The sequence below is a fragment of the Rhinatrema bivittatum genome, chromosome 6 (genome assembly GCF_901001135.1).
Source record: "Rhinatrema bivittatum chromosome 6, aRhiBiv1.1, whole genome shotgun sequence".
Taxonomy (NCBI): domain Eukaryota; kingdom Metazoa; phylum Chordata; class Amphibia; order Gymnophiona; family Rhinatrematidae; genus Rhinatrema; species Rhinatrema bivittatum.
In genome coordinates this window covers 30828545-30854000 of record NC_042620.1, presented here as the reverse complement: position 1 = coordinate 30854000, position 25456 = coordinate 30828545, and the positions used below count along the sequence as shown (strand labels likewise).

Genomic DNA, 25456 nt, shown 5'->3' with positions numbered 1-25456 from the left:
GAGGTTCTATTATGGGATGCCTTTTCAGTTCTAGTCTGAGCAGGATGCACAACCCAGGGTCTGGACTGATCCGGGTATATACAGGGAACTGAAACTTTTCTGTTTTGGCTAAGTACTAAGTATGGGCTCTATCTGATCTGATGCTGAAATATCTTTTCCTCCTGAACTGGGAGGCTTATTATAGCAACAGTGATGATGAAGTTTGTAGCAAACGCTATAGGAAAAGAGGAGTGTGATTAATTGTCGGTGGCATCCACTAAATGTAAATGTGCTAACTGTACAAAAACTGCAGTTGAATGTGTGTGCAATTTATGTTTTCCATAACTGGATTTGTAACTTTCTTCTTAGCCAGTTTTAGAAATATAGAGAGCCACATTTACCATGTTCCATGTGATGTTTTAGACAGGTAGAAAAAAATCAGGACAAAGCGAACCCACATGCATTGTAGGTCCTAACAGATTTATTCTGTTCCCCATGAAGAAGAACTGTTTGGACAGAATTGGTACAGAATGGTTTATTTATTTTCTGTTACCTCATTTGCTGAGTGATTACAGATATATACGTCCTGTAAAACAAGAACATCCTATAGGTTAATTTTTTTCTTAACTAGGTTCAATGTTATGTCATTACTGGGGGACTCGTGCTTCTGCTTGCCGTCATCATTGTTCTCCTGGAGTCTAGTAACATCCATTGGGACGTAGAAATATCCCATGAAAGAAAAAAGGATACATACGAGAGTCAGAAGGACTGCGAACAAGATATACTCCAGCCACTGCAAAAGAGACAAATGAATTGTGAGCATAGAGCTTTGATAACATACATCAATAAGCATGTATGAGCCAGTGAGTTACTTCACAGTTACACAGAAGATGAGATGTTTGCAGATAAGAACTTCTTGGTCCACCCAAGTCTTCTCCTTTCTACCTGCCTACTGTGGCTGCCACAGGTCTTACTCAATCAATGGTCATTCCAAGCTTGCTTGAACTGCTCAGCTGGTCTCAGATAAGGGCAATAAATCTCTACCTACACAGCAAGGTTTGAGAGTGCTCTAGGATCTTTGAAATGACAGCATTATTGCTAGCTAGCTATAGCAAAATAAACGGAGGCACAGAGAAGTGAAGAGATCTGCCCAGCTTCACCCAGGATCAGTGACAAAAATGGGATTCTAGCTTGGGATGCTCTTTTTATTTTTAGTTCATGCCTTTTCATTACCTCCATGCTCACAGATCCAACCATCAGATCATATCTTCTCCCGATTATTATCCAACCTTTAGAATGGATGAGCCACTTTAAATATTCAGTTCTATCCAACAAGAAACTTGTTTTCCTTAATTAGTTCTAGAAACCTGAGTATTAAATCTAATTAGCATTTAAACTGTACCTGCCGCAGAGCTGTAGTTTGGGCAATAATTAGCACAACGAGGTTTCCAAAGGCAATTGTGAGTAGCCAGCCTGCCTGCAGGACAGATTTCATACTGGAAGGTGCCTAGAAGAAAGCAGGACATATACAAATGAATTCATATATTGCATAACTAGTCTAGCTAAAATAACTCACTACCCTGACTCTTTGTTCCTAGTAGCAGTCAAACGCATTTAGTTACATCGAGCGAACAGAGAATATACCTATATTAATTCATTAAACTTCCAATGATTTTACTAAAGTAATTTAGGGGCATCCTTGTTTTATGTGTATTAACGAGAGTGATAGTTAATATCCATGTAATAAGGCCAGTATTGTGTGTTAATTGCATGCATGTTAGCATTTCTGGGTTTGAGTTCAGGCATAGAGGCCTTTCTGTGACTTTGGGAGAGGGATATGGGGGAGTAATCCCAACACTAATTGGCTCTTTGACATTGGGCTGGTTTGCATGGGGAATATTTAGCCTCCCAACATGCATTCTTTAATGCAGCCATGTTAAAGCTGCTGCTTTGTACATCTCATTAGCTTAGTTTAATGCACTATAAATCGCAGTTTATCTGTATTCTAATTGGCAGATAATGCAGTAATCCAGGCAATTTTAAAGTAGTAAAATGTAATCTCTCTCTCTCTCTCTTTAAAATTGTATGAGTCAATGATAATTTTGGCTACTCTTTGGGATGACCATTATATAGCTCTAGTTCCCAAAACCTTGACTAGGAGTTAGGGTTAGGCATCTGAGGGAGGGGCATACCATCTCTGGAATAGCACCTCCACGAAGGTTGCTGGAGTGGTCAACCTCCCCTGCTTGTATGGAGTTGTGAGGAAGGACGAATTTTCCTTGTTTGTACTTTTGGTCTACTCCAAAGACTCAACCTATTCCAATACACAACCTGTCTGGTTGGGTTATTTTGTTCCCGGGATTTTTGTATTTTACGAGACTCCTGGTTCTGGCCTAGGAAGGGTTTACAGGGAAGTTCCTCTCTGGAGTGGCCAGGATAAGGAAGACTCTGCCTGCCTCAGCTCACAGTCTGTGGTTGGTGGCCAGTGGCGACCTGCTACAAGAGAATTCTAACTTTTGGACATTTGAGTGAAGAATTTATTTTGAGGATCTGTGAGGAAGATTTTTGCTGCCATCCTTCCTGCCATAGAGTGGGGGAAATTGAAAGATCTGATTGTTTCTTTGCTGCCTAGACCTTTCATCCGAAAGGTCCCATTTGTCATCTGGATAAAGAGAACTCTGAGTAAGACATTTTTTGAACAATTTACGAGACCCCATTCAGAGTCTTCACCCTGGGAGTCATGCAGTGTGGCTCTTTGTGTGTAATGCTACAACTTGCTATTCAGTAATTCTGCAGTAAAGTTTTTGTTTGGACATCCAGTCTGATTATGCAGAGTATTATGTTGGCACTCACTCCCTCCCAGATACAGTGAAGGGAGACCTCCCCATGAGAGAAATACAGAATGAGTCACTCCCACACCTTGGGTCTCAGAGGATTATCCCCCGGGACTGTGGGACAATAAGAGGGATTGGTCCTGGGATCCCATGCGACCCCTTTCCTTCCAGGCCTAACCACCAGAAGAGGGGCTACAATAATATTCTATCCAATCAGATCAATTAATGTATCCATTCCTGTTTCCTTCACTCCCAAAAGGCAGTAAGAGGAATATGGCATACAGAATCCCTTTAATATCTCACTTGCTGCCTTCAAGTAGTAATGTCATGCTCTCGAGAGCAAAAATCCTACAATTTTTGTTTGTGTTTTTTTTCCTCTGTGGCATTTTTTTTTTTTATAGGGATTAAATCCTTGGACAAAAGATGTGCTCTTTTATAACTGTGCAAGCGACCTTATTTGTAGGCATATTGAAATAGTTTTTTGGCTTCCTATTGACAAAACCTTGAATCCCACCTTCCTAAAAGTCCATTAATACATTCCACAGCCCAAGTGCAAAAAGTATTTCAAGTGCTGAAGGAGCAAGTCAAAAGATGGAATGCAGAATGTGTTGAGATACCTTGTGGCACACTCTTGCCATGTGCTACTGCCAACGTAATTGATTGAATGTGTTACAATCGGTGGTTCGCGGGCTGCCCCCACAGACCGCTGTTTTCTCATCCAGGCCCCGGTCTGGCCAAATGCAGCAGGATGCCACCAACAAGGCCTATCTTGGGCCGACCCACCACTCCTAAGGAGGACGCGCTACGAAGGGGTCATCAGTGGCATCATGCAGCAAGACACCGCTAGCGATCACTCGTGGCTGGATGCCACTGATGACCCCTACGTAGCGTGTCCTCCTTAGGCGTGCATATGTCGTACTTCAGTATTTAAAGGGACTGCAGGGGGAAAGCCCCACGGCTCCTAGGGATGACCTCAGCGCCTAGGCCCAGATAAGAAAATTATTACTTACCTGCTAATTTTCGTTCCTGTAGTACCATGGATCAGTCCAGACAGTGGGGTTATGTCCCCAATCCAGCAGATGGAGTCAGCACAAGCTTTGAGGGGGCGTCACCATAAGTACTACTACCCCCTCTGCAGGAGTTCAGTATCGAGTATATCAAAGCCCGAGTAGAAACCCCCGAAGGATCAAGTTTGTGGAAACAGATAATGAAAACAATTGTAACCGCAACAAGTAACTGCAAACATCCTACCAACTTGTAGGGAGCTGTGAAAAACAGTGAAAAGAAACGACTGTGAAGACACAGAACACTGCGAGCAAGAAGTAGCGCAGAGCTGAGCAGGATCAAGAACCCAAACGCAGTGGGCGTCTGGACTGATCCATGGTACTACAGGAACGAAAATTAGCAGGTAAGTAATAATTTTCTTTTCCCTGTACGTACCTGGATCAGTCCAGACAGTGGGATGTACCCAAGCTTCCCTAAATCGGGTGGGGTCCTGCGAGGCCTGCTCGGAGAACCTGCTCGCCAAAGTGTCCAGAGACCGAAGAGGCGAGGTGCAGACGATAGTGCCTCGAGAACGTGTGTAACGATTTCCAGGTGGCTGCCCTACAAATTTCCTGCGAGGATACCGAGCGAACCTCCGCCCAGGAAGCCGCCTGAGAACGTGTAGAATGCGCTACAATTCCGGGTGGGGGAGTCCGACCCGCCCCAATGTAGGAAGCAGCGATGCCGGCCTTCAGCCATCTGGCAATGGTAGTCTTCGAGGCCTGAGACCCCTTCTTAGGGCCGGCCCAGAGTACGAAGAGATGGTCAGAGGTCCGGAACTCATTTGTAGCCTTCAGATGGAGGCGCAGAGTGCGCTTGACATTCAAGAGACGGAGAGACTTCGGCTCTGAGGAAGAGAAGGACGGCAACTCCACCGTCTGGTTCACATGGAATGCAGAAACCACCTTCGGAAGGAAGGAGGGAACGGTGCAAAGCGAAACTCCAGAGTCGGAGAAACGGAGATAGGGCTCTCTACACGACAGAACCTGCAGCTCCGAGATGCGTCGAGCGGGCCGTTCCCGCCAAAATTGGCGGAGTGGCTGGCCCGCGCCGCCCGGGCAAAAAAGAGAAATCAGTCAGGGACTGTGAGGTACCTTCCCCCCCGGGAAGGCATCGTGCACAGATGTCCTCCCGGGAAATCCGGGACCCCGGGTCTCCGCAGGCCGCACAGCGGGACGGCCGCGGCATCGGGATCGCTGTCGGAGAAAAGAAAAAGCCACGGGGGGGGGGGGGGGGGGGCCACACGCACAAAAGCGCCGTTGCGGGGGGGCCCGGTCGGCCCGCACTGCCCGCTGTCCGAAAATAGGGGAGGGTGCCGCGGGGGGGGGGGGGGCCTTCCCGGCCACACGACCCGCCCCAGACATCTTTCCCTAAATGGCTCAGCAGCCCATGAGGAGCTGTAAAATGGCCGCGGGTGAGGGAGTAAAGAGCGAAGAGGCCGGCTCCACCGGCTTTCGCGGGCACCGGGGGCAGATCTGTGAAGGAAAAAACTACAAAGGAAAAACAAACTTACCCCTGGCTGCAACGAGAAATAAACAGCAAGGCCGCAGAGAAGAGACAAGGAAGATAAGCCACTCCCCAGAAGTTGAAAGAACTCTGCCTTTTTTTTTTTTCTTAAACTTAATACAAACTTGATACAAACTTGATCCACAGAAAAAGACAACAACAAGCCATAATCAAGCAAGAAAGTGAAGGAAAAGGAGGGGAAGCCTGATTCCCCTACTCGCATCTGCTGGAGTCAGAAGATACTGAACTCCTGCAGAGGGGGTAGTAGTACTTATGGTGACGCCCCCTCAAAAGCTTGTGCTGACTCCATCTGCTGGATTGGGGACATAACCCCACTGTCTGGACTGATCCAGGTACGTACAGGGAAAACGGCAATGCTTCAAAGACAACTTGCCTCAGCAATGGATCCAACTATTTGATGTAGTGCATGTTGCTTTAGTGGTTTGCCTTCATTCCTACTTGTCTTCGTTCTTGCTTGTCTTCAGTTCCAGCCTTGCCTTTGGACTTCGTCCAGCAGTCTCCAGTTTGCCTTTTATCTTCATCTCCTTCTTTGCTGCCCACTTGTTCATCTCCTGACCTCTGCCTGCCTATAACCTAATCTACCCAAGGACCACCACTTCTGCCATCAGCAGAGAGCCCACCTAAGACCTGCTGGCCCCGGCACCCAAAGACTCAACCTGAGGGGAATGAGGGCTGGTATAGGTAAAGGTCCCGCTGGGTCTTTGCTTTGCCCGGGTCTGCCTGCTGATAGTGTCAGAAAATATCTTAATATTTTGTGCTTTATTGATGATTACTTATATTTAGTGAAGTCAGTAATCAATTAGCCATAAAGAGACGTGTTAGCATTAATACCCATAAGCCTTTATTTTAAAAACCATGGCTTTAGTCAAGGCTTGTGCTGAAAAAACTCCAGCACACAGCACCCACCTCTACCCCTCTTTCAGACCTTGAGAAAGTTGTTTACCACCTTTCTCTTATCTCAAGTAAGAAAGCACCTGCATTTTATGACATTGAGCATCCTAAAAACAGGTGGTCAGTCAATCAAGCGTGAATCTTGTGACAGAAGGGAGTGAAAAAGATTTTCTCTTAGAACTACAAAGAAAGCTAAATAAAGACTAAAAGATTGTTAATTTGGCATCCAATTAAAAATCGAATATGGGCAAAACTTTAAACAGGGTAAGAATAAATCCTAAATTTTAATGTTCTGATATGAAAAATTAATTGGACCTCAGTCAAGGTTGTTTAGAAATAAAGTTCTTCAAAGGCTAAAAGATAGATGTATTGATGGAAAAGAAACAGTTACCCTGGATCAAAGGAATCAAAGAGTTTTAAGGGTATAAAACTAGAGGCAGTCGGAGGGAAAGAGAGGTGCTACTTTGATTACAGAGAGACAGAGCGGTTGCTTCAGATTTTGGTAAATATAATCATTTATTCAAGTATATGAGAACCTTTAAATTGCTATTGTTTCTAGATTGGCAGATGTATTAGAAATGCATTGATTTCTAAAAGATGACATTGATAGACATTTATCTGATATTAATAATTTCAATTTCCTTATTAATGGCTGTGACATTGATTGTAGGATATACTCTGGTAAAGTTAAGATTTGAACATAAAAGTGTTTCTTAGTCATTTAGAGATTTTTATTCATGCCTTTCTTTATCTGAAATAAAGAAAATATTTTTACAATAAACTGACTGGTTTATTTTGCATGAAGTGCTGCATGAATTATTGATGAATAAATTTCTGTGGTAGATTCGAACACACCTCTGAAAGTAAACTTTTTGTCTCAAGGCAGGAAGGGTAAGGAAATAGATTGGAAGTGGAGGTTTTTTTATCAAGGCAGGAATCCCTGGTTTTGAATTCTGCTAATGGTAGAAGCCTCAATACTTCCATTCAAAATTTCTTACAATAGTGGGAACCTGCAGAGCTGCTCTCTGCAGGTTGCGCCAATCCTGACTTGGCCCAAGGGTCCACAAATGCAACAGAATGCCTAGGACTTGCCACTGATGGTTAGTGATGCCAAATAGTATGAGAAGTTTGTACAGCTTTATAGCATGCTGCTGCTTAGGTTTACCTGCATGACAGGCTGAGCCTGTCCTGGCTGTTCCCTACATGCAGGGGCTGGTCAATCTCCTTTGTCTAAGAACAGCAGCGTGCCTGCCATGTTAGCCAAGTTGGATACAGAGAATTAAAAGGTAAAACAAGAAGCCATATGAGTCATCTTTAATGGACTAACATCAAAAGAATCAGTAAAAAGACCCATGTGAACCCAAGTAGGGACCCATGTGGTCTCTCAAGCTCATACACCAACATTATCTATTCTTATGTTAATCCAATAAAAGGTGTCTCGGCCTGCAAAGAATCTGATCATCAATACAAAAGACCCTTAAAATAAACAGATGTGTACTGTACCTGTGAGTAGGAGAACTCGAGCCCTGTGACAGAGAATATGACTTCCCCAGCACTCATCAGCACATACTGGGGGATTTGCCAAGCGATGTGAACTTTATTTGCTGGGATATCTTCTGATTTTTGGATGAGAACATTTTGTCCGGAGACCTAAGAGCAATACACATAAGAAGTCACTCAGGCATTTACCTTAAGGGAGAGGTGCCTTTTGGTTTTTGTAGTTTCCTCTGTAGAACTGCAAATTCAAAAAGGAACAACCCAGTGAAAAAGTGAAAACAAAGTAATGGCTGCCATTTCCAGAGCCCGGGAGGTCTTCGGGGGGGGAGCATGAGGGTTTTGACAAATGCAGTGTGTTGTGTCCCTGTTTCAAGGGAGGCTCTGCTCAAAACCAGCCAGTTTTATTTTAAAAAGAAATAACTTTTCAGAAGCGAAATATTGTACTTACGTATATATATGGCTATAGCCAGATTAAAGGAGCAACATGTGTTTGAAATACCGGATGACTACTGTTTAGTATAAATGGATCCAAGGACCTTCTTTTAGGATTAACAAAGGTCAGAGAGAGGCCTCCTAAAATCATTTTCACCTGCTCTCCCTTCAACAAATGCACTGGTTTGCGCGCTACAGCTGAATAGTAAGACTGCTGACATCACTAGCACAGAGATGGTGTCCTCTGGGTGAGGCAGAGTTGACATGAGTCATTTAATCTGTTTTTAACACTTTGGAGAGTGTGCTAGAAGAAAACATTAACATTATTATTTATCAAAGGGCTCTCTGCATGTCAGATGAACTGAGTGATTACACAAAGAGGTGAATTTTGAAGGGGTTTAAGCACCTAGACCCCAAAGATCCTGCCAACTACCATCCCATCTCAAATCTCCCCCTCATCGCCAAAATCATGGAAAAGGTGGTGAACTCCCAACTTATGGACTACCTTGAAGACAACAACATCCTTCACCCCTCTCAATTTGGCTTTCATAAAAACTTGAGCACCGAAACACTACTACTCTCCCTCACTGATGCCCTCCTCACTGGCCTTGACCAAGGTCATAGCTTCATCATTGCCTTCCTTGACATCTCCTCAGTCTTTGACATGATAAGCCACAACCTCCTCATCTGCCGTCTAACTGACATTGGCATTTCTGACGCAGCCCTCCTCTGGTTCAAATCCTACCCACTAACAGACCATTCTCGGTTAAACTAGGCAACTCAGAATCCACTCATTTCTCCGTCACCCAAGGAGTCCCTCAAGGCTCCTCCCTCTCCTCCACCCTATTTAATATTTACCTCCTGCCCCTCAGCCAGCTACTATCTGAACTCGGCCTCAAATTCTACATCTACGCAGATGATGTACAAATCATTATACCAATACAAGAATCCTTATCCATAACGCTAAAATTCTGGGAGAAATGCCTCACATCCATCAATTCCCTACTCACCAACCTACACCTTGCCCTTAATTCCTCAAAGACTGAACTCCTCCTCATCCACAACCAACAAACTCTTAAGCTCTCCCCAGCCAATGACCCAGCTGCCAGCACCTTCACCTCACAGCCTCCAGTATGAAACCTGGGTGTTCTAATTGATCCACATCTAAACCTAAAAAAACACATCAATTCCATCCTAAAAGAAGGCTTCTATAAGCTCAACGTCTTAAAAAAGCTCAAATCCCTACTCCATACCCACAATCTCAGAACAGTCATCCAAGCGACCCTTTCGTCCAAACTGGACTACTGCAACTCCTTGTATCTAGGCCTTCCTTAATCCACTATCAAACCTCTCCAAATGCTACAGATCGCCATGCTAGAATTATCATGAATGCACGCAAATCCGACCACATAACCCCCTCCTCAAAGACCTACATTGGCTTCCTATCCCATCACGCATCCTATTTAAGACCCTCACCATTATGCACAAATCCATCCACAAAAGCAATTCCTCCTGGCTCAGCGAACCCTTCCAATTCACACACTCCTCCCGCCCAACCAGAGCACACCTCAAAGGTACCCTACATATCCCACCCCTCAAGAATGCCCGTCTCACATCAACAAGGGACCGCGCCCTATCAATTGCTGGCCTCACTCGTTGGAATGCTGTACCTACAAACCTCCGCCTTGAGCCCTGCCCCTTTAAATTCAAGAAAATGCTAAAGACCTGGCTTTTCCACCAGGCATTTCTAGACTAGATCCATGTACCCCTTTACCCCACCTCTCCTCACCTTGCAGTTAACCTCATCCCGCTCTAAGTATTACGTTAATATGTAACCTCTCTAGTTCTACTCCTCAGGCTCACCAATAGAGCCTCCTCCAGCTGCAGCACCGTTGTTGCAACATGTTGTCCCTCTCCCTGTTCATTGTATTTTCCACCTTTTGTTTTGATGTAAACCGATATGATGTGCCTTCTAATATCGGTATAGAAAAGCTGTTAAATAAATAAATAAAATAAATACTTTGGGAGGTAGGCACCTCACTTGGCCCCTTTGAAAACTGACAGAGTTTAGCATCTAAACCATAGGCATGGCAAGGGGCAGGATCAGCTTTGGGGAAGACGTTAGGTGCCTAACACTGATTTCCAGAGCTTAGGTACCTAACTTGAGTGGCCAAATCTAAGTGCTGCCAGAATAGCCTTAAATCTTCCCACACATATTCTCTCTCCCTCCTGCTTGATGGTGAAAGTGTGACCCCTCTGCAATCTTCCTTTTCTTCTGCTGTGATACAAAAATGTATGAAAAGGCAGCCACCACCCCCCCCCCCCCCCCCACTCCCCCCCCCCCCCACACACACACCCGGATCCTCCTGTCTGATGCCAAAATTCTAAATTCAGCAGGGGAGCTTCCAGCCCCCTCCCCGGATTGCTGATCTCTGCTGCCTCTATCTTCCTCTCAGCTCAGCATCCACAGGTTTGAGGGCATCTTTTGAGGGATGGTGATTCAGTTTAAGATCCCTTCTTTAACTTTTAGGGTTTTACGCCATCAAACTCCATCTTTTCTTTTCAGTTTAATTATTCCATACTAACCTTCTAGATCTCTGCAGTAGAGATGTGAATCGTGTGATCGATTGTCTTAACGATTGATTTTGGCTGGTGGGGGGAGGGAATCGGATTGTCGCGGTTTTGTTTTTGTAAATATCATGTAAATCGTAAATCGGGGGAGGGCAGGAAAACTAGCACACTAAAACATCCCTAAAACCCACCCCGACCCTTTAAAATAAATCCCCCACCCTCCCGAACCCCCCCAAAATGCCTTAAATTACCTGGGGTCCAGAGCGGGGGTCCCGGTGTGAACTTTTACTCTCGGGCCTGCGGTGCGTTGTAGAAATGGCGCCGGCGCTACCTTTGCCCTGTGATATGACAGGACAAAGATAGCGCTGGCGCCATTTTGTTTTTTGTCCCCCGACGTCAGGAGCGTAAGAGATCGCTCCCGGACCTCTGCTGGACCCCCAGGGACTTTTGGCCAGCTTGGGGGGGCCTCCTGACCCCCACAAGACTTGCCAAAAGTCCAGCGGGGGTCCGGGAGCGACCTCCTGCACTGCTCCCGGACCCCCGCTGTACGGCAAAACGATTCGAGTGCAGGAGGTCGCTCCCGGACCCCCGCTGGACTTTTGGCAAGTCTTGTGGGGGTCAGGAGGCCCCCCCAAGCTGGCCAAAAGTCCCTGGGGGTGCAGCGGGGGTCCGGGAGGGCAAAGGTAGCGCCGGCGCCATTTCTACAACGCACCGCACCGAGAGTAAAAGATCACACCGGGACCCCCGCTCTGGACCCCAGGGTAAGGCATTTTGGGGGGGTTCGGGAGGGTGGGGGATTTATTTTAAAGGGTCAGGGTGGGTTTTAGGGTTGTTTTAGTGTGCCGGTTTTTCCGCCCTCCCCCTTCCCCCGATTTACGATTTTTGACGATAAATCGGGGGAATTCCTATTGTATCGCGCTTCTAACGATTTTTGACAATTTAAAATATATCGGACGATATTTTAAATCGCCAAAAAACGATTCACATCCCTACTCTGCGGTCCTCTCAGCTTGTGCTATTAAAACTTCCCTCACCAAAGGAAATTGTTTTGGAACATTCTCATGAGACGGCATTTTATTTTTCTTGCTCCTCTACGGAGTTCTCTGCCTTTGCCCTTGTGACTTAAGAAAGATTATCAGAAGTTTAGGAAACAACTCAAAACTTGGTTGTTTACCAAAGTTTACTTTTTAGGTCTTATTATGATGCTGATTTTAGTCTGATACTTGTATTTGTTCTTGAATATCATTCTTCTTATGTTTACATTCTTTTGTTTTTACTTAGATTTTTATCTGTTTTACTTGGTGTATTTTTTTCTTTTTTTTAGTTGGTTTTATTTATATTATTTTATTGTACATGTAATACTGTAATGTTCACATTTATTAATTCTCTATTTTATTGTATATTGCATTAATTTAATGTAAGGCATCAATAAACTAAACTAAATTGGCAGGAGTGATTAATATGGGCCATTTCTTATGTTCTTATAACTGTGCTGTCTTTAATTTGACAGCACAGTTGTAAGTTGTTGCCAGGGGATGTGGTTAGTGCAGTTAGTGTAGCTGGGTTCAAAAAAGGTTTGGATAAGTGCTTGGAGGAGAAGTCCATAATGGCTATTAATCAATTATACTTAGGGAATAGCCACAGCTATTAATTGCATCAGTAGCATGGGTTCTTCTTAGTGTTTGGGTAATTGCCAGGTTCTTGTGGCCTGGTTTTGGCCTCTGTTGGAATGCTGGGCTTGATGGACCCTTGGTCTGACCCAGCATGGCAATTTCTTGTTTGAAGAAATTCAGAAGTTGAAAGAATCATGGTGTCGCTAGCAGACCCAAACCCAACTTGATATTATGGTGGCAGAGAGGGGAGAGTCTGCTAGTGGCCCTCCCACCAAACTTGGTATCACAGAGGCAGAGAGGAGGGATCCTGAGGCTGGTGTAGATGTAAACTGGTTACTCTTTCAGATAATAGAAGGACTAGGGGGCACTCCATGAAGTTAGCATGTGGCACATTTAAGACTAATCGGAGAAAATTCTTTTTCACTCAGCACACAATTAAACTCTACAATTTGTTGTTAGAGGATGTGGTTAGTGCAGTTAGTGTAGCTGGCTTTAAAAAAGGTTTGGATAGGTTCTTGGAGAAGAGGTCCATTGACTGATATTGATTGGGTTGACATGAGGATTAGCCACTGCTATTGCTGGCAGCAGTAGCATGGGATTTACTTACTATTTGGGTACTTTCCAGGTTCTTGTAGCCTGGATTGGCCACTGTTGGAAACAGGATGCTGGACTTGATGGACCCTTGGTCTGACCCAGTATGGCAATTTCTTTTGTTCTTATGAGATAAGAGTGAACTGGAACGCTGGAGTGAACTCAGGGACAGCTGGCACACAGGACTCAGATAGCACAGAACTAGACAGAACTAACACAGAACGTAAAACACAAAGCCAGAAGGCAACAACAAGAAAGGCTTTGAGAGACAAGGCAGAGAGAGGCCTAGAGTCAAGAAAGAGACCTAGGGAGCTCTCAGGGCTAAGCCAGGCCTGATAAGGCCAAAGGCAATGAAAGGCCTGGAGCAGGTCGCAAGGCAAGGAGATTCAGAAGGCTCGCAGGCCACAGAGCAAAGCTAAAGACAGAAGGCCAGATGGCCTCAAGACAAAGCAGGGAAAGACCAAGATCAGAAGGCCCAAAGACCACTGGACAAAGCAAGGTGAGATAGTAATCAGAAGACTTAGAGACTACACAGAGAAACAAGAAAAGACCTTAGTAGGCTGCAAGGCAGAGGTGGCTAGAACAAAGGAGGAAATGCCAAAGCATTGAGGGAACGGGCATGCAGGATTAAGTAGGGCAAGAGTCTGGGTGTGGTGCAGGCAAGAGAGAGGGGCCTGGATAGCCTGAGGGATGTGCTCATGGTGATCCCCTGGTGGAGTGGAGGTAGAACAGTAGGCGGAGGCCAGAGATGTGCTGGAGAGTACGGTTCCAAGCAGGGCTCGCTGGGGTCCCCTGGTTGAGGGGAGGCTGCACAACAGCCAGAACTGTAACAGTTACTATTTGAGTGCTGGCAATTAGTGCTATATTGGAATGGAAGGTTTACTATATTATAATTGTAATTCAGTTTTTTCAGAGGATTCATTGCCATTTTGCTGTCTGCATCAAATTAAAGACAGCACAGTTTTCTGTGAATGCACCTTGAGAAGAAATCCATGAAGGGTGTGGATGATTAATGCACTGATATAATATTTTAATATTAGGAAAAATGATCAATGCACCCATAATGTACATTTGCCTACACAATTAATGAAATGCAAGCATCTATGCAGCTTATGCTCCGTCATTTTTATGGTCTTTCAAATAGATTCATGAGTGCATCACTCATCATTGATAGCTCTGTTGGTTCTGTTGATCCACTGGTAGATTGTCCATTGCCACTGTCCTGGGGATACTAAAATAGAAAGAACAGAGGGATGAGAGAGAAGGCAGGTTCAGGGGCAGTGGTGACACATTTATATAAATGTATGTAAATGAGGGGAGGGTCCGGTGTCTCTCTTTCCCTGGTCCTCAAGTGTCCGGTCCAGGCCTGTGGAAACAACAACCCTGTTGGTGGGGGCGGGGGAGAAGGAAAGGACCTATGGGCCTGTGCCCCAGATCTTTGACATACCTAGCAATGCCCCTGTCTAGGTGCCGAGGTTCAGCTGAAAATGTACTTATATCTAGGAAGCCAAAATTTGGGCAACTAGATTAGGAGATCAGAGTTGGATAAAAATTGTACTTGAATGTATATAAAACGGGCTGGCCTGGTAGCTTGGCATCAGTGCTCTGCACTACCATGCAGAAAGTCCCTGGTTCAATCTCTTGAGTTAAGTTTTGTTCTTCCTGGGTGGGCTGGGGCTGGCGATGCTGCAGAGGCAGCTTTCAGAGCACCCAGGATGGGGCATGCAAGAGTCATGGTTACTGATTTAAGGAGACAACTACCGGCCAAACTCAGGGACATGACTGCAAAGCTCCAGAAGGAGCCCCAGTGACAGATTCTCTGTGCCAGATTCCAGCCCTGGAACTACAAAGAAGCAGGAGGGAACTGCCGGGTCAGAAAAGCCAAAACCAAAAAGTAAAGCTCTGCTTTTTCCACAAGCATTTGATACTTATGTTTTATCAAACTGGATGAAACATGCTTATCTTATGATTATTGGCAGATTCTGAGTTGTTCCAATTTGTATTGTGTTTTTATGTGTTTATGACTTCATAAATTGATGTGGAAGTTTTTATTATTGTAGGGAATTTTTTTTAAATTTTGTAAATGTGTTTTGTTTAGATTTGGAGTTTTGTATGTGGGTATTTTTTAAGCTTAAATTATGTGTTGGTAAACTGTATATTCTTGTTTTTATATGTAAACTGCACTGATCTTTTTTTGGATTTGCGGTAAATCAAGAAATGAAAAGTTAAACTATAGAATATTGAAATCAGAAAGCACAGTCATTTTACAGGACTATTTTTATAGGGATTTCAGTGGGTAAATCTGCCCCCACCCCAACTGAAGGAAAGTGACGGTTGCTGGGGACAGGCTTGGAGAAGCATGGACAGAGATTTTATTTTGAAAACCTCTGTGCACTTTGCAACTGAGGTGTATGAGGGTTAAAAAATAGCCCTGCTGCTTTTTTCTGGGGAGACCAAGATGGCCGCCATGCTGTGAGGAGGTGAAAACAGCAGCTCCCGGCGTGTCAACAACCACTTTCTTTTGGAAAATTTACCTGATTAATGCCTCACACGAAACGAAAGGCACATGTGAGAGAACCCCTGCTGACATCAGGGATAGATCCGCAGCAGCCGGGGATAGAGGCTGCTTTCGCCAAAATGCCGACAATTTCATCTGGAGGTGCAGCTGCTGGGGACGATAAAGAGCAGATACCGAGCCCCTTAGCCTTAGAGATATCTTTGAGCCCGGGCGCTCCAACGATTCCGGATCCTCCATTGGTGGTAGAAGTTGGAAGCCCTTCTTTTCGAAGGGCAAAAATGGACACATACCAGAACTCCCTGACTTCCAGAGAGGAGCGGAAGGATTAACCGCTGCCTCGGAGAGTCTGGAGGAATCAGGTTCCAGGAGTCAGGGCAAGGTGGCACGACAACGCCCGGATCAGCGAGGAGAAGGCCTTGATGATGTAGGAACGGAGAATGCTGATTTCTCACTTGTATGTTCCACTCCCATCGGCGCACCATCGCTTCAGGAAATAAGACATATTCTGATTTCTGTGCAATCATCTATTAATACTTTGACTAAGACTGTACAAGAGGCTTTAATGAAGGCATAGAAAGTTGAAGAAAAAATGGACAATATGGAGAAGCATTTAAGTATTATGGAAGGAAAAATAAATGGCTTTGAGAAGGTTCAAATAAATTTATTAAAATCAGAAAGAATACATGAAAATAAACTGGAGATAATGGAAAATCAAATGAAGAAGGCAAACCTTAGAATTTTGAACTTTCCAAAAATAAAAATGTCATCTGCTATTGATTTGTTTAGAAATTACTTGTTGAATGTCTTGAAGAATCCAGAGAAAGCTATACCAGCCATCTCAAAAATATATTATTTACCTCAGCAGATTACTTCAGAACAACCTGTTTTAGAACAAGAAGGTCAGCTGGATACAAACTTGAATTTAACAGACTTTCTAGAGAAATCTCAGGAACTAGATATTAGTTTAAGATCCACTTTGCTTGTCCAGTTTGTGTTTCAATCAGAGAGAGATACCGTTTTAAGATCCTATTTCAGATATCAAAAAGTGAAATATTATGGTTATCTGGTTCAAGTATTTCCTGATATAGCTAGAATTACCCAGATAAAAAGGAAAAAATTCATAGCAATGAGGGAGGAGGTAACTGCAAGGGGGGCGAAATTCATACTGCGATATCCATGTAAATGTTTGCTTTTTCATAATGATTATAGATATGTTTTTAATGCCCCAGAACAGTTACGTTTATATCTAGATACGCATTCACCATCCTAAATATCACATTAAGCAAGTTGGATAAGATACTGTCAGATAAACACATTGCTTATTGTGTTTATTTCTTTAGTTATACTGCTTGATATTCTATTGGTCTCCCCTGATTTCTTAAAAAATATTCAATGTGGAATAGACCAAAATTTAGAAGTATTTTCCTGTAGTCAAAATAGGAATTATGTGGGAATCTTCCTTGTTTAATTGGTTGTATGATTTTTCTTTCTTGTATAAATCCACATTGTATGATTTTTCCTTAATTTTGTTAAAAATGCAATAAAAAAAAATAGCCCTGCAGCTCGGCTGGGAGTTTTCTTTTTAAAAATTTGTATGTAGACCCTACAACCCTGCAAACAAACAAAAAATAACCCCCTCTGTTCTTTAGGATCTGATGAAATGGAAGCTCTGTGCCCACCGTGTACTACACAATATTTGGGTGGTGTGCATGGCGATCACACTTTACTTTAAAGCTGTTGTTTCAGAAATGTCTTAGGCTGTTACCATGACTTTCCTTAGTCCCTGGGAATAGCTAGGCGCAAGCTGGTGTTGCAAATTCCCTCAGACTGACGAGCTCCTATTGGTCTGTACTAGCTATGATGTCATCAACATGACCTGCTCACAGCGTGACCCAATCAGATAGCTTTTCTGCAGACTGAGGCTGACTTCCTAGGCTAATTGGTACAGGCACTTGAACTGCTTATGCTACATCGTTCCCCCTGCTCTGGGAATGCCCTTATTTTCAGCAGGTACATTTTCACTAGGCAGCAAACTTCTAGCTGCTAAGACGTGGGAAATTGCCCTCTCCCCTCCAGCTGCCTAACTTTACACATGTAAAATATTGCTTATATGCACGTAAGTAGCCTCTGGTCATATTATTCTGTATTTCATAAAAAAAATTGAAAACCTGGGGGGCGGATCCAAGATGGCCACCGGATGAGACGCTGTGACTAGAGCGTCCTCGAGTTAACTGCTAAAGATTCGTCTTTTTTCTTGCGAAATATTTACCTAACATGGGAAGGAAGCGCAAACCAAGGACATCTTACCCTGCTGATCCCTTGGTGAGCACTCCCTCCGGCCCGATGGATGCCCATGTCACACGCAGCACTCGAGAAGCGGGAGACCAACCGTTGCAGAGTGGGGGAGGGGAAGTAGAGCTCCCCTCTCTGCCTGGTTCTATGTCACCTTTGAGTCCCGCAGTGAGGACTCCACCACTAGACCCAGCAGCCGGTAGAGAAGCAGCACAGAATGGGGAGGATACTCAGAACCGGAGTGCTCATGATTTCCTCTCAGCAGGAGCAGGAGTGCTGCCGACGGCTGCTTCAAGCCCAGCAAACGATCAGGGGCATGGCGGTGAAGTAGGAGGATTCCTAACTGAGGGAAACGCTATGGCTGCTGCAGTTTTTGCCACGAAGGCAATACCAGCAATGGTAAGACCTCAGGTTTTTTCTTTTGAGACTTTATGGGAAGCCATTAATGATATGAGGACAAATATATTACAACAACTAACTCCAGCAATGGAGCAATTGAGGAAATTTGAGCAAAAGTTGGAGGTGTATGAAAAATCTAATATGGAGACAGATCAACAATCAGTGACTATCAGGACTGAGATAAAAACGATTCAACAAGTGCAAGCAATGATTATAAAAGATAACAAAATGATGGGACAAAAGATTGAGAGTCTAGAGAACTGTGCTAAAAGTAGGAATGCCAGATATATAAATTTCCCACAGCTACCAGTGAGGTCTTCAAGGGAAGTTTTCAACAGATACATGCTTGAAATACTAAAAATTCCATCCGATCAGAGCCCAACGATTTTGAAATCTTTTTACTTACCAAAGCCTAGAACATCAGCAGAAAATCAAGGAAATGGATTAGAGATGGAAACACCAGTGACTGACCAGCCACTGAATATAACAGCATTGCTGGAAACATCGGATACTGAAATGGCGGTACCTGCAACCCTGATTGTGATTTTTGCCTCTGATACAGATAGAGACAGACTTTTGAGACTGAGTATAAAACATAGAAATGAGAGATTTCTTGGTTTAATGGTCCGATCCTTTCCTGATTTGTCTCGCGAGACACAGAAGAAAAGGAAGGCCTTTCTCCTTTTGCGACCTCAGGTCTTGTTAATTGGGGCTAGATATTTCCTCAAATTTCCATGCAAATGTGTGGTTAAATACTTGCAAAATACTTATGTTTTTTTCGATCCGCCCCAACTAACACAGTTCTTGGTTGGTAAGACCCCAGCGGCCATAGATGATGTACCCTGAAGGACCCTCCATAATGTCTCACAATAGTGTGGGGTGCTGTATTAATCCGGAATTATCCTTATTTTGGTATGATCCTGTTGTGTTAGATAGGTTTGGTAAAGATCCGCCCTCCTATTAGAGGATCTCTTCAGTGGAACAATAAGTAGAGATAATGTCTCTTTACCTTTGTCTTTTTTATTTTCTTGGTTAAAATTAGACGATACTGATGTTATAAGTACCGACTAAGATTATTGATTTCCCTGATTCTGTACAAGATTTTCTTGAATAATTGTAAAATTGCATAAATAAATAATAAAAAAAAAAAAAAAAATAAATTGAAAATACTCACGTATCTTTACTTTCGCATAAATGTATACGCATGTAAAAAAGGAGAGGTCTGGGGCATGGCTCACAGTTAGGCCCATAAGTTGCTATTTTAAAAGACACATATGTGGACATTTCCCAACTTCCGAGGTGTAAGTGATATTAAACGTGTTTATTGTGCAGTACTGACAGGTCGGAAGGTCTGGGTGGACAGGGGGGGGCTCAGGCTTTAGAACTTTGGGAACTGCTGGACTAATTGGTAAATTGGTGAAATTCCTCGACGAGTGCATATTTTAAAATTCGCTGACTTGTGCATGTAAGTCCTAGTTTACTTTCTCACGTAAAGTATACTTAAGTATATATTTAAAATAATTAGGAAAAGTACACGCTTTCAAGGCGTTGATCTATGTGGTTTCAGTGCATTGCATGTATTCACGTGTAAGCCTATGTACGCACGTATGTTGCGTGGTAGAATTACACATTTTTTGAAACGTACACATATCATATGTGCATATTATAAAATACTATAGCAAATATGTGCACGGCCTCATCCGTGTGTATATGCCGCTGTGCTCAGGTGATAGTAAATTATCCATAGCGCATCTTACCAAGTGCTTCTGATCAGTTTATTTGCTTCCCTGTTTTAGGATAAATAACGTGTTGGCGGGCTGTCGTTTTGAACAAGCAAAAAAGAATCCTCGAGCACACCTAGTGGCGCGCTTACCACAGCTGTGTGTAACGGGCGCACGCACGCACCTGCTGACAAAACTGTGCAAAGGGCTAACATGAAAAAGCATGCAAACATTCGAGAGGTGTGTGAATCTCGAGCCGGCTGCTTGAGCATGTGGGGTTTTTTTTTTGGAAAACGGAGCTCACGGCACTGTCTGAACGACTGATTGCCAGGAAGCGTGCAGCACCGACTCAGATTCAGCCTTCCTGCCCGTGATCAGAGAAGCTCAGAAAGTTTCACAGGCTGCACTTCGTCATTCCGATGACAGTCGAGGTGGCTAAGCAGATTTTAAAGGGTGGAAAAGATAAGCAGTAATTATAGGCCATGCTGCTACCATGTCCATGAGCTAATGTGAACCACAATTCAAAATCAGTGGGTGTTATTGTCATGATAAGTAATGGTGGCATTGGTAAAGAACTTACACAATGTCTGGCATCCGTCTTGATAACATGTGAGCTCACTGCAGACATCATTATTCTAGCACTACGTGTTAGGACAACTCTTACTAATCAGCTGAGGAAAAAGCAGCAACTGAAATGAGTTAGAAGGCACCCAGGCACTTTGCTCTGATACCCTCTTCTCCCCTAAGATTCCAGTTCATCTCCTCCTGATATGCCCGTAGGTTTCTGACCATATCTTCCTCCCCCACCAGGGTCATATTCATATCCCTCTGTCCTTGGATTCCTTTCTGTCTCTATAGGTTCTTCTCTCCATCTCTCCTTCTTCATCTTATCAGGTTCCTCTCCCTCCTCCTCTTCAGATTCTTTTCTGTCTCCCCCTTCTCCCTACTTCCTTCCATCTAAGAAGTTCCATGAAGTGGACTAGGCGTGTGCCAAGAAGCAGTGCCCGGTCTTCACTTTTTAGTATTTTCTCCTCTTTTCTTGGCCTGGTACCATCTCTCCACAGCTATTGCACCCTTCCCCCAGCAGCATCAGTAGGACTGAAAGGTACCACCCATGCCTCCTACCAAGGGCCAGCATCAGGAGGATGGAGACAATAACACCACAAGGGGCCATGCAATTCTGCTGTTGGAGCAGGCCTGGTTCCTGCCAGAGATCTTCAAGTAGCAGGGACAATCGGAGGAAAATTCAGTATGGGGCCTGCGAGTCAGCACATGATCACAGACCCTTTGCTGGCCTCACCTCTCACATGGGTTTCTTTGATAAAGCAGAAGGGGCTATGGTGGGAGGGAGAGAAGGAAGAGAACCCAGCTGAAATTCTGATACAAGCCAACATGACTTTGAAGCTAAACAGCATTAAAGTGATAAAAAAAAAAGTTCATTACAAATGGAAATAAACTAGAAGAATATTAATATCAAACGTAACGTACCTTCTCTATTATGACAGTATAAGAGCCTCCAAAGTCAAGCAGATCAATATCAAGAGAGAATTCATTGCTTCCAATTTGGCACTTTCCCTTTCTATAGCTTGATAGAAAATAAAGAATTGCACGTTAGTAGCACAACTTCAGAGCAGTGACCACAAACATCCAAAAATATCCAAGTTACCTTGGCTAAAACAGTGCTTCAAACCAATAGAACTGAAACAGATGAATTCCAAGATGTAACTAAGAGAGACTAATATAAAGAGAAAAGGTAGATGATGATGAGGAAACAGAAAACAAAACCAGGTCTCGATTCTGCTGTAAGAGAGGTATGTGTCGCCGTCAGTCACAGCTAGACAGCTCCACAATCAGGGCTTTACGACACAGCCATGGAATTTGGCAAGGCAATGCCCAGGGCATGCAGTGTATCAGCGTTGCAGTCATCCATGTCTCAGTGACTGACGACACACAGAGCCACACACACCAGCTGACTGACATATTAAGTACTTCTCAGCCCATACAAAGCAACCTGATCCTCAGACACAAAGCCCCCACGCATGCACTGTAAGTCATCTCTGATGGGAGCATAAAAGCATGCAGCATGCACTTTTTAAAATTAAATGAATGGGCATAGTTTTCTCTCCCTACCAAGGTATTAGTCCCCCTCCCTCACCTCTCCCTAGGGAACATCTGTTTACTACAGCAAAAAGTGTGGACATGGTGGAAGTGCGTACTTTTAGTCAGCTGAAAATCCATTTAGGTGGGTTTGGCCATTCCACCCGCCAGGGCCAGATTTAAAATGACTGTGCCCATAGGCAGAAGACACAAGGTGGGGGGGTTTTGCCCTGGAAGTCAGAAAGCAGTGGCAGGAGTCCCAGTTTTCAGGCACCTTCAGAATTTGGTGCCCAAGCCACGTGCCGATATTGCCTATTTCCTAAATCCAGCCCTGCCAGCTGCATAGCTCCCGATTTTACATGCCAACTCAACTTTGAAAAGTTACCCTATTGTATTTTCTTGGGGGGGGGGGGAGGGGGATTCTCTACCTTTTCTCTTTTATTAGTCTCTCTTAGTTACATCTTGGAATTCATCTGTTTCAGTTCTATTGGTTTGAAGCACTGTTTTAGCCAAGGTAACTTGGATGACAAGCTGCCCCAGTGTTCATAGTAATATTTAACCTTTAAAGAGTAAGCGTCTTTTAATAAACAGATTAAGGAGGTACATGCGTTTAAACAAATAGGCATCTCACAATGAACTGGGTTCAATTAATTTGGAGTCCCTGAAACAAATGGAGAGGGATCCCTGAATTAAACAAATCCTATTCATTTCATTTGTTTTGAAATTAATGATTTCTATGAGCCATTAAAGTCAATATACAGGTGTACAGTTAGGAATTGATACAAAGTATCCAGCAGCCAACTGACATGTTGTCAAGGAAACAAAGAGACAATCACAGTGAAGCAATTTTCCAATCCAACCTATCACTGCACATTAATCTTGAAGACAGCAGGTCTGAGATTTGCTGTGCATTCCTTCTGAAAGCATTGTCTGTGAAAGATGCTATTTGAAAACTTTTCCCAAACAACATTTTGGCTGCTGCCCATTTTAGACTGTCATTGTGCCAATAGAGAAAATCAGCTAGGCACTGCTGCTGAAGCTCTGTCAGTATCTTGCAGTTTTTTCTCTCCCTTTATGGAGGGTGGAGATAGAGTGAGGAGAGCTGCATGCAAATCTGCTACTGATTATGTCTCTGTCTGCCTGGGCAGTATGGGTGGTGGGCACTAGGTGACCACTAACTACAGTGCAGAATCTGAAGCATACCAGGCTGTGCTGTGGAGCCTGTCACTAAGCTCAACAGTGTGAGAACTAGTGCACACAGGGATAGATTTTTAAAGTTATGCGCAGGCATAGATTTATTCACGCAACCCGACGCGAACAAATCTACGCCCCATTTTATAACATGCGTGCGCTGCCACGCGCATGTTATAAAATCCAAGGTCGGCGCACGCAGGGGGGTGCACAATTGTGCAACCTGTGCGCGCCGAGCCGAGCAGCCTGCCTTCGTTCCCTTCTGCAGGAGATAGAGCACTGGCATGCTCTATCTCCTGCAGAAGCAGCACCAACTAGGACTTGCATCTGGGGAGGGTGGAAGTCCTAGTAGTTTAGATTTAGATTTTATTAATTTATGACTCGCTAAACAAAAGAGGACTAGGCGATGTACATAATAAAATGTAAAAACAGAATAAAACTTAAATGAATAAAAACAAAAAAAAAAGATTCAATATTACAAGGTCAGCATAAAACTAAATAAAACAATACTAAAAACATGACTTCCAAAAGAAAATTATTCCTTACCTGCTAATTTTCGTTCCTGTAGTACCATGGATCAGTCCAGACAGTGGGTTATATCCCCCGACCAGCAGATGGAGTCAGAACAGAGTTTGAGAGCGTCAGCATATAGAGTAGTGCACCCTCTGCTGGAGCTCAGTATTACGCATAGCAAAGCCCAAAAGCAAAAAACACAACATTTTGGATCCAGAACCGTTCCCAAAGAGGAACAGAGAAAGATATAAGTAAACAAACGGTCAACGGGACCAGCAACAGTCAACTTGTGAGGAGCTGTGAACAGTAACAATAATCAGAGACAAACAGAATGAAAGATACCTGGAAGAATCCGAGCAGGACCTAATGAAACCCCTAGTGGCGGGCGTCTCGACTGATCCATGGTACTACAGGAACGAAAATTAGCAGGTAAGGAATAATTTTCTTTTCCCTGTACGTACCTGGATCAGTCCAGACAGTGGGATGTACCCAAGCTTCCCTAAACTGGGTGGGGTCCTGAGAGACCTGCTCGGAGAACCTGATCGCCAAAAGAACCCGTGCCCTCAGGCGCCAGGTGTAGTCTGAAATGTTGGGAAAAGTGTGCAACGACTTCCATGTCGCCGCACGGCAGATTTCCTGGGAGGAAACAGAGCGAGATTCCGCCCAGGACGCCGCTTGGGATCGCGTGGAATGAGCCGAGACGCTGCGAGGCGGCACCCGCCCCGCCACAATGTAAGCGGAAGAGATGGCGTCCTTTATCCAGCAAGCAATAGTCGTCTTGGATGCCTGAGAACCTCTCCTCTGTCCTGACCAGAGGACAAACAAATGATCAGATACCCGGAAGTCATTAGTAACCTCCAGGTAGCGGAGCAGTACACGCTTGACGTCCAGGAGCCAGAGAGACCGGGGTTCCTCTGGAGCAAACGCTGGAAGCTCCACCGTTTGATTGACGTGGAAGGCCGAGACCACCTTTGGTAGGAAGGATGGCACCGTACGAAGGGAAACCCCGGAGTCGGAGAAATGCAGATAAGGGTCTCGGCAGGACAAGGCTTGAAGTTCTGAAATCCGGCGAGCAGAAGAGATGGCTACCAGGAAAACCGTCTTGAGAGTCAGGTCCTTGAGGGAGGACCCCCTCAGGGGTTCAAAAGGAGGGCCCGACAGCATGCGCAGCACCAAGTTGAGGCTCCAAGAAGGGAAAGGATCCCTGACCGGTGGCCACAGGTGTTTGGCACCCTTCAGAAAATGTGCGATATCCGGCTGAAGGGGTAGAGAGCAGTCCTTCTGTACCAAGACATTCAAGGCCGCCACCTGAACCCGGAGCGAATTATAGGCGAGACCCTTATCCAGACCATCCTGTAGGAAATGAAGGATCAGCGGGACAGTTGCCTCCATGCTTTGGACTCCGCGGTCGGAACACCATGCTTCGAAGACCTTCCAAACTCGAACGTAAGCGATGGAGGTCGAAGGCTTGCGGGAACGAAGCATCGTTGAGATCACTGTCTCTGGGTAGCCTCTGTGGCGGAGACGGCGCCGTTCAAAAGCCAGGCCGCAAGACAGAAGAGTTCTGCCTGCTCGAAAAATACCGGACCCTGGCGCAGAAGATGAGGAAGATGGGACAGGCGAAGTGGGCCGTCCACCGTCATCTGAAGTAGATCTGTGAACCATGGCCGACGGGGCCATTCCGGGGCGACGAGAATTACAGTCCCTCGATGATGTTCTAACCTGCGGAGAACCTTGCAGACCAGA

At 44.5% G+C, this 25456-nt stretch overlaps 1 protein-coding gene across 4 annotated transcripts in view; it reads right to left on the bottom strand.

Annotated features, from left to right (window-relative positions):
• Window positions 1-499: 499 nt before the first annotated feature.
• The window catches only part of SLC15A2 (solute carrier family 15 member 2), a 273407-nt gene continuing 248450 nt past the window's right edge, over window positions 500-25456 (bottom strand). For all 4 annotated transcript variants that reach the window (XM_029605210.1, XM_029605211.1, XM_029605212.1 and 1 more), the window contains 4 exons: window positions 21398-21494; window positions 7779-7925; window positions 1382-1486; window positions 500-772 (listed from right to left, as the gene is read on the bottom strand). In XM_029605210.1, the coding sequence (XP_029461070.1) occupies window positions 584-772; window positions 1382-1486; window positions 7779-7925; window positions 21398-21494 (538 nt within the window). In that variant the 3' untranslated portion in view covers window positions 500-583. The remainder of the gene's footprint in view (window positions 773-1381; window positions 1487-7778; window positions 7926-21397; window positions 21495-25456) is intronic.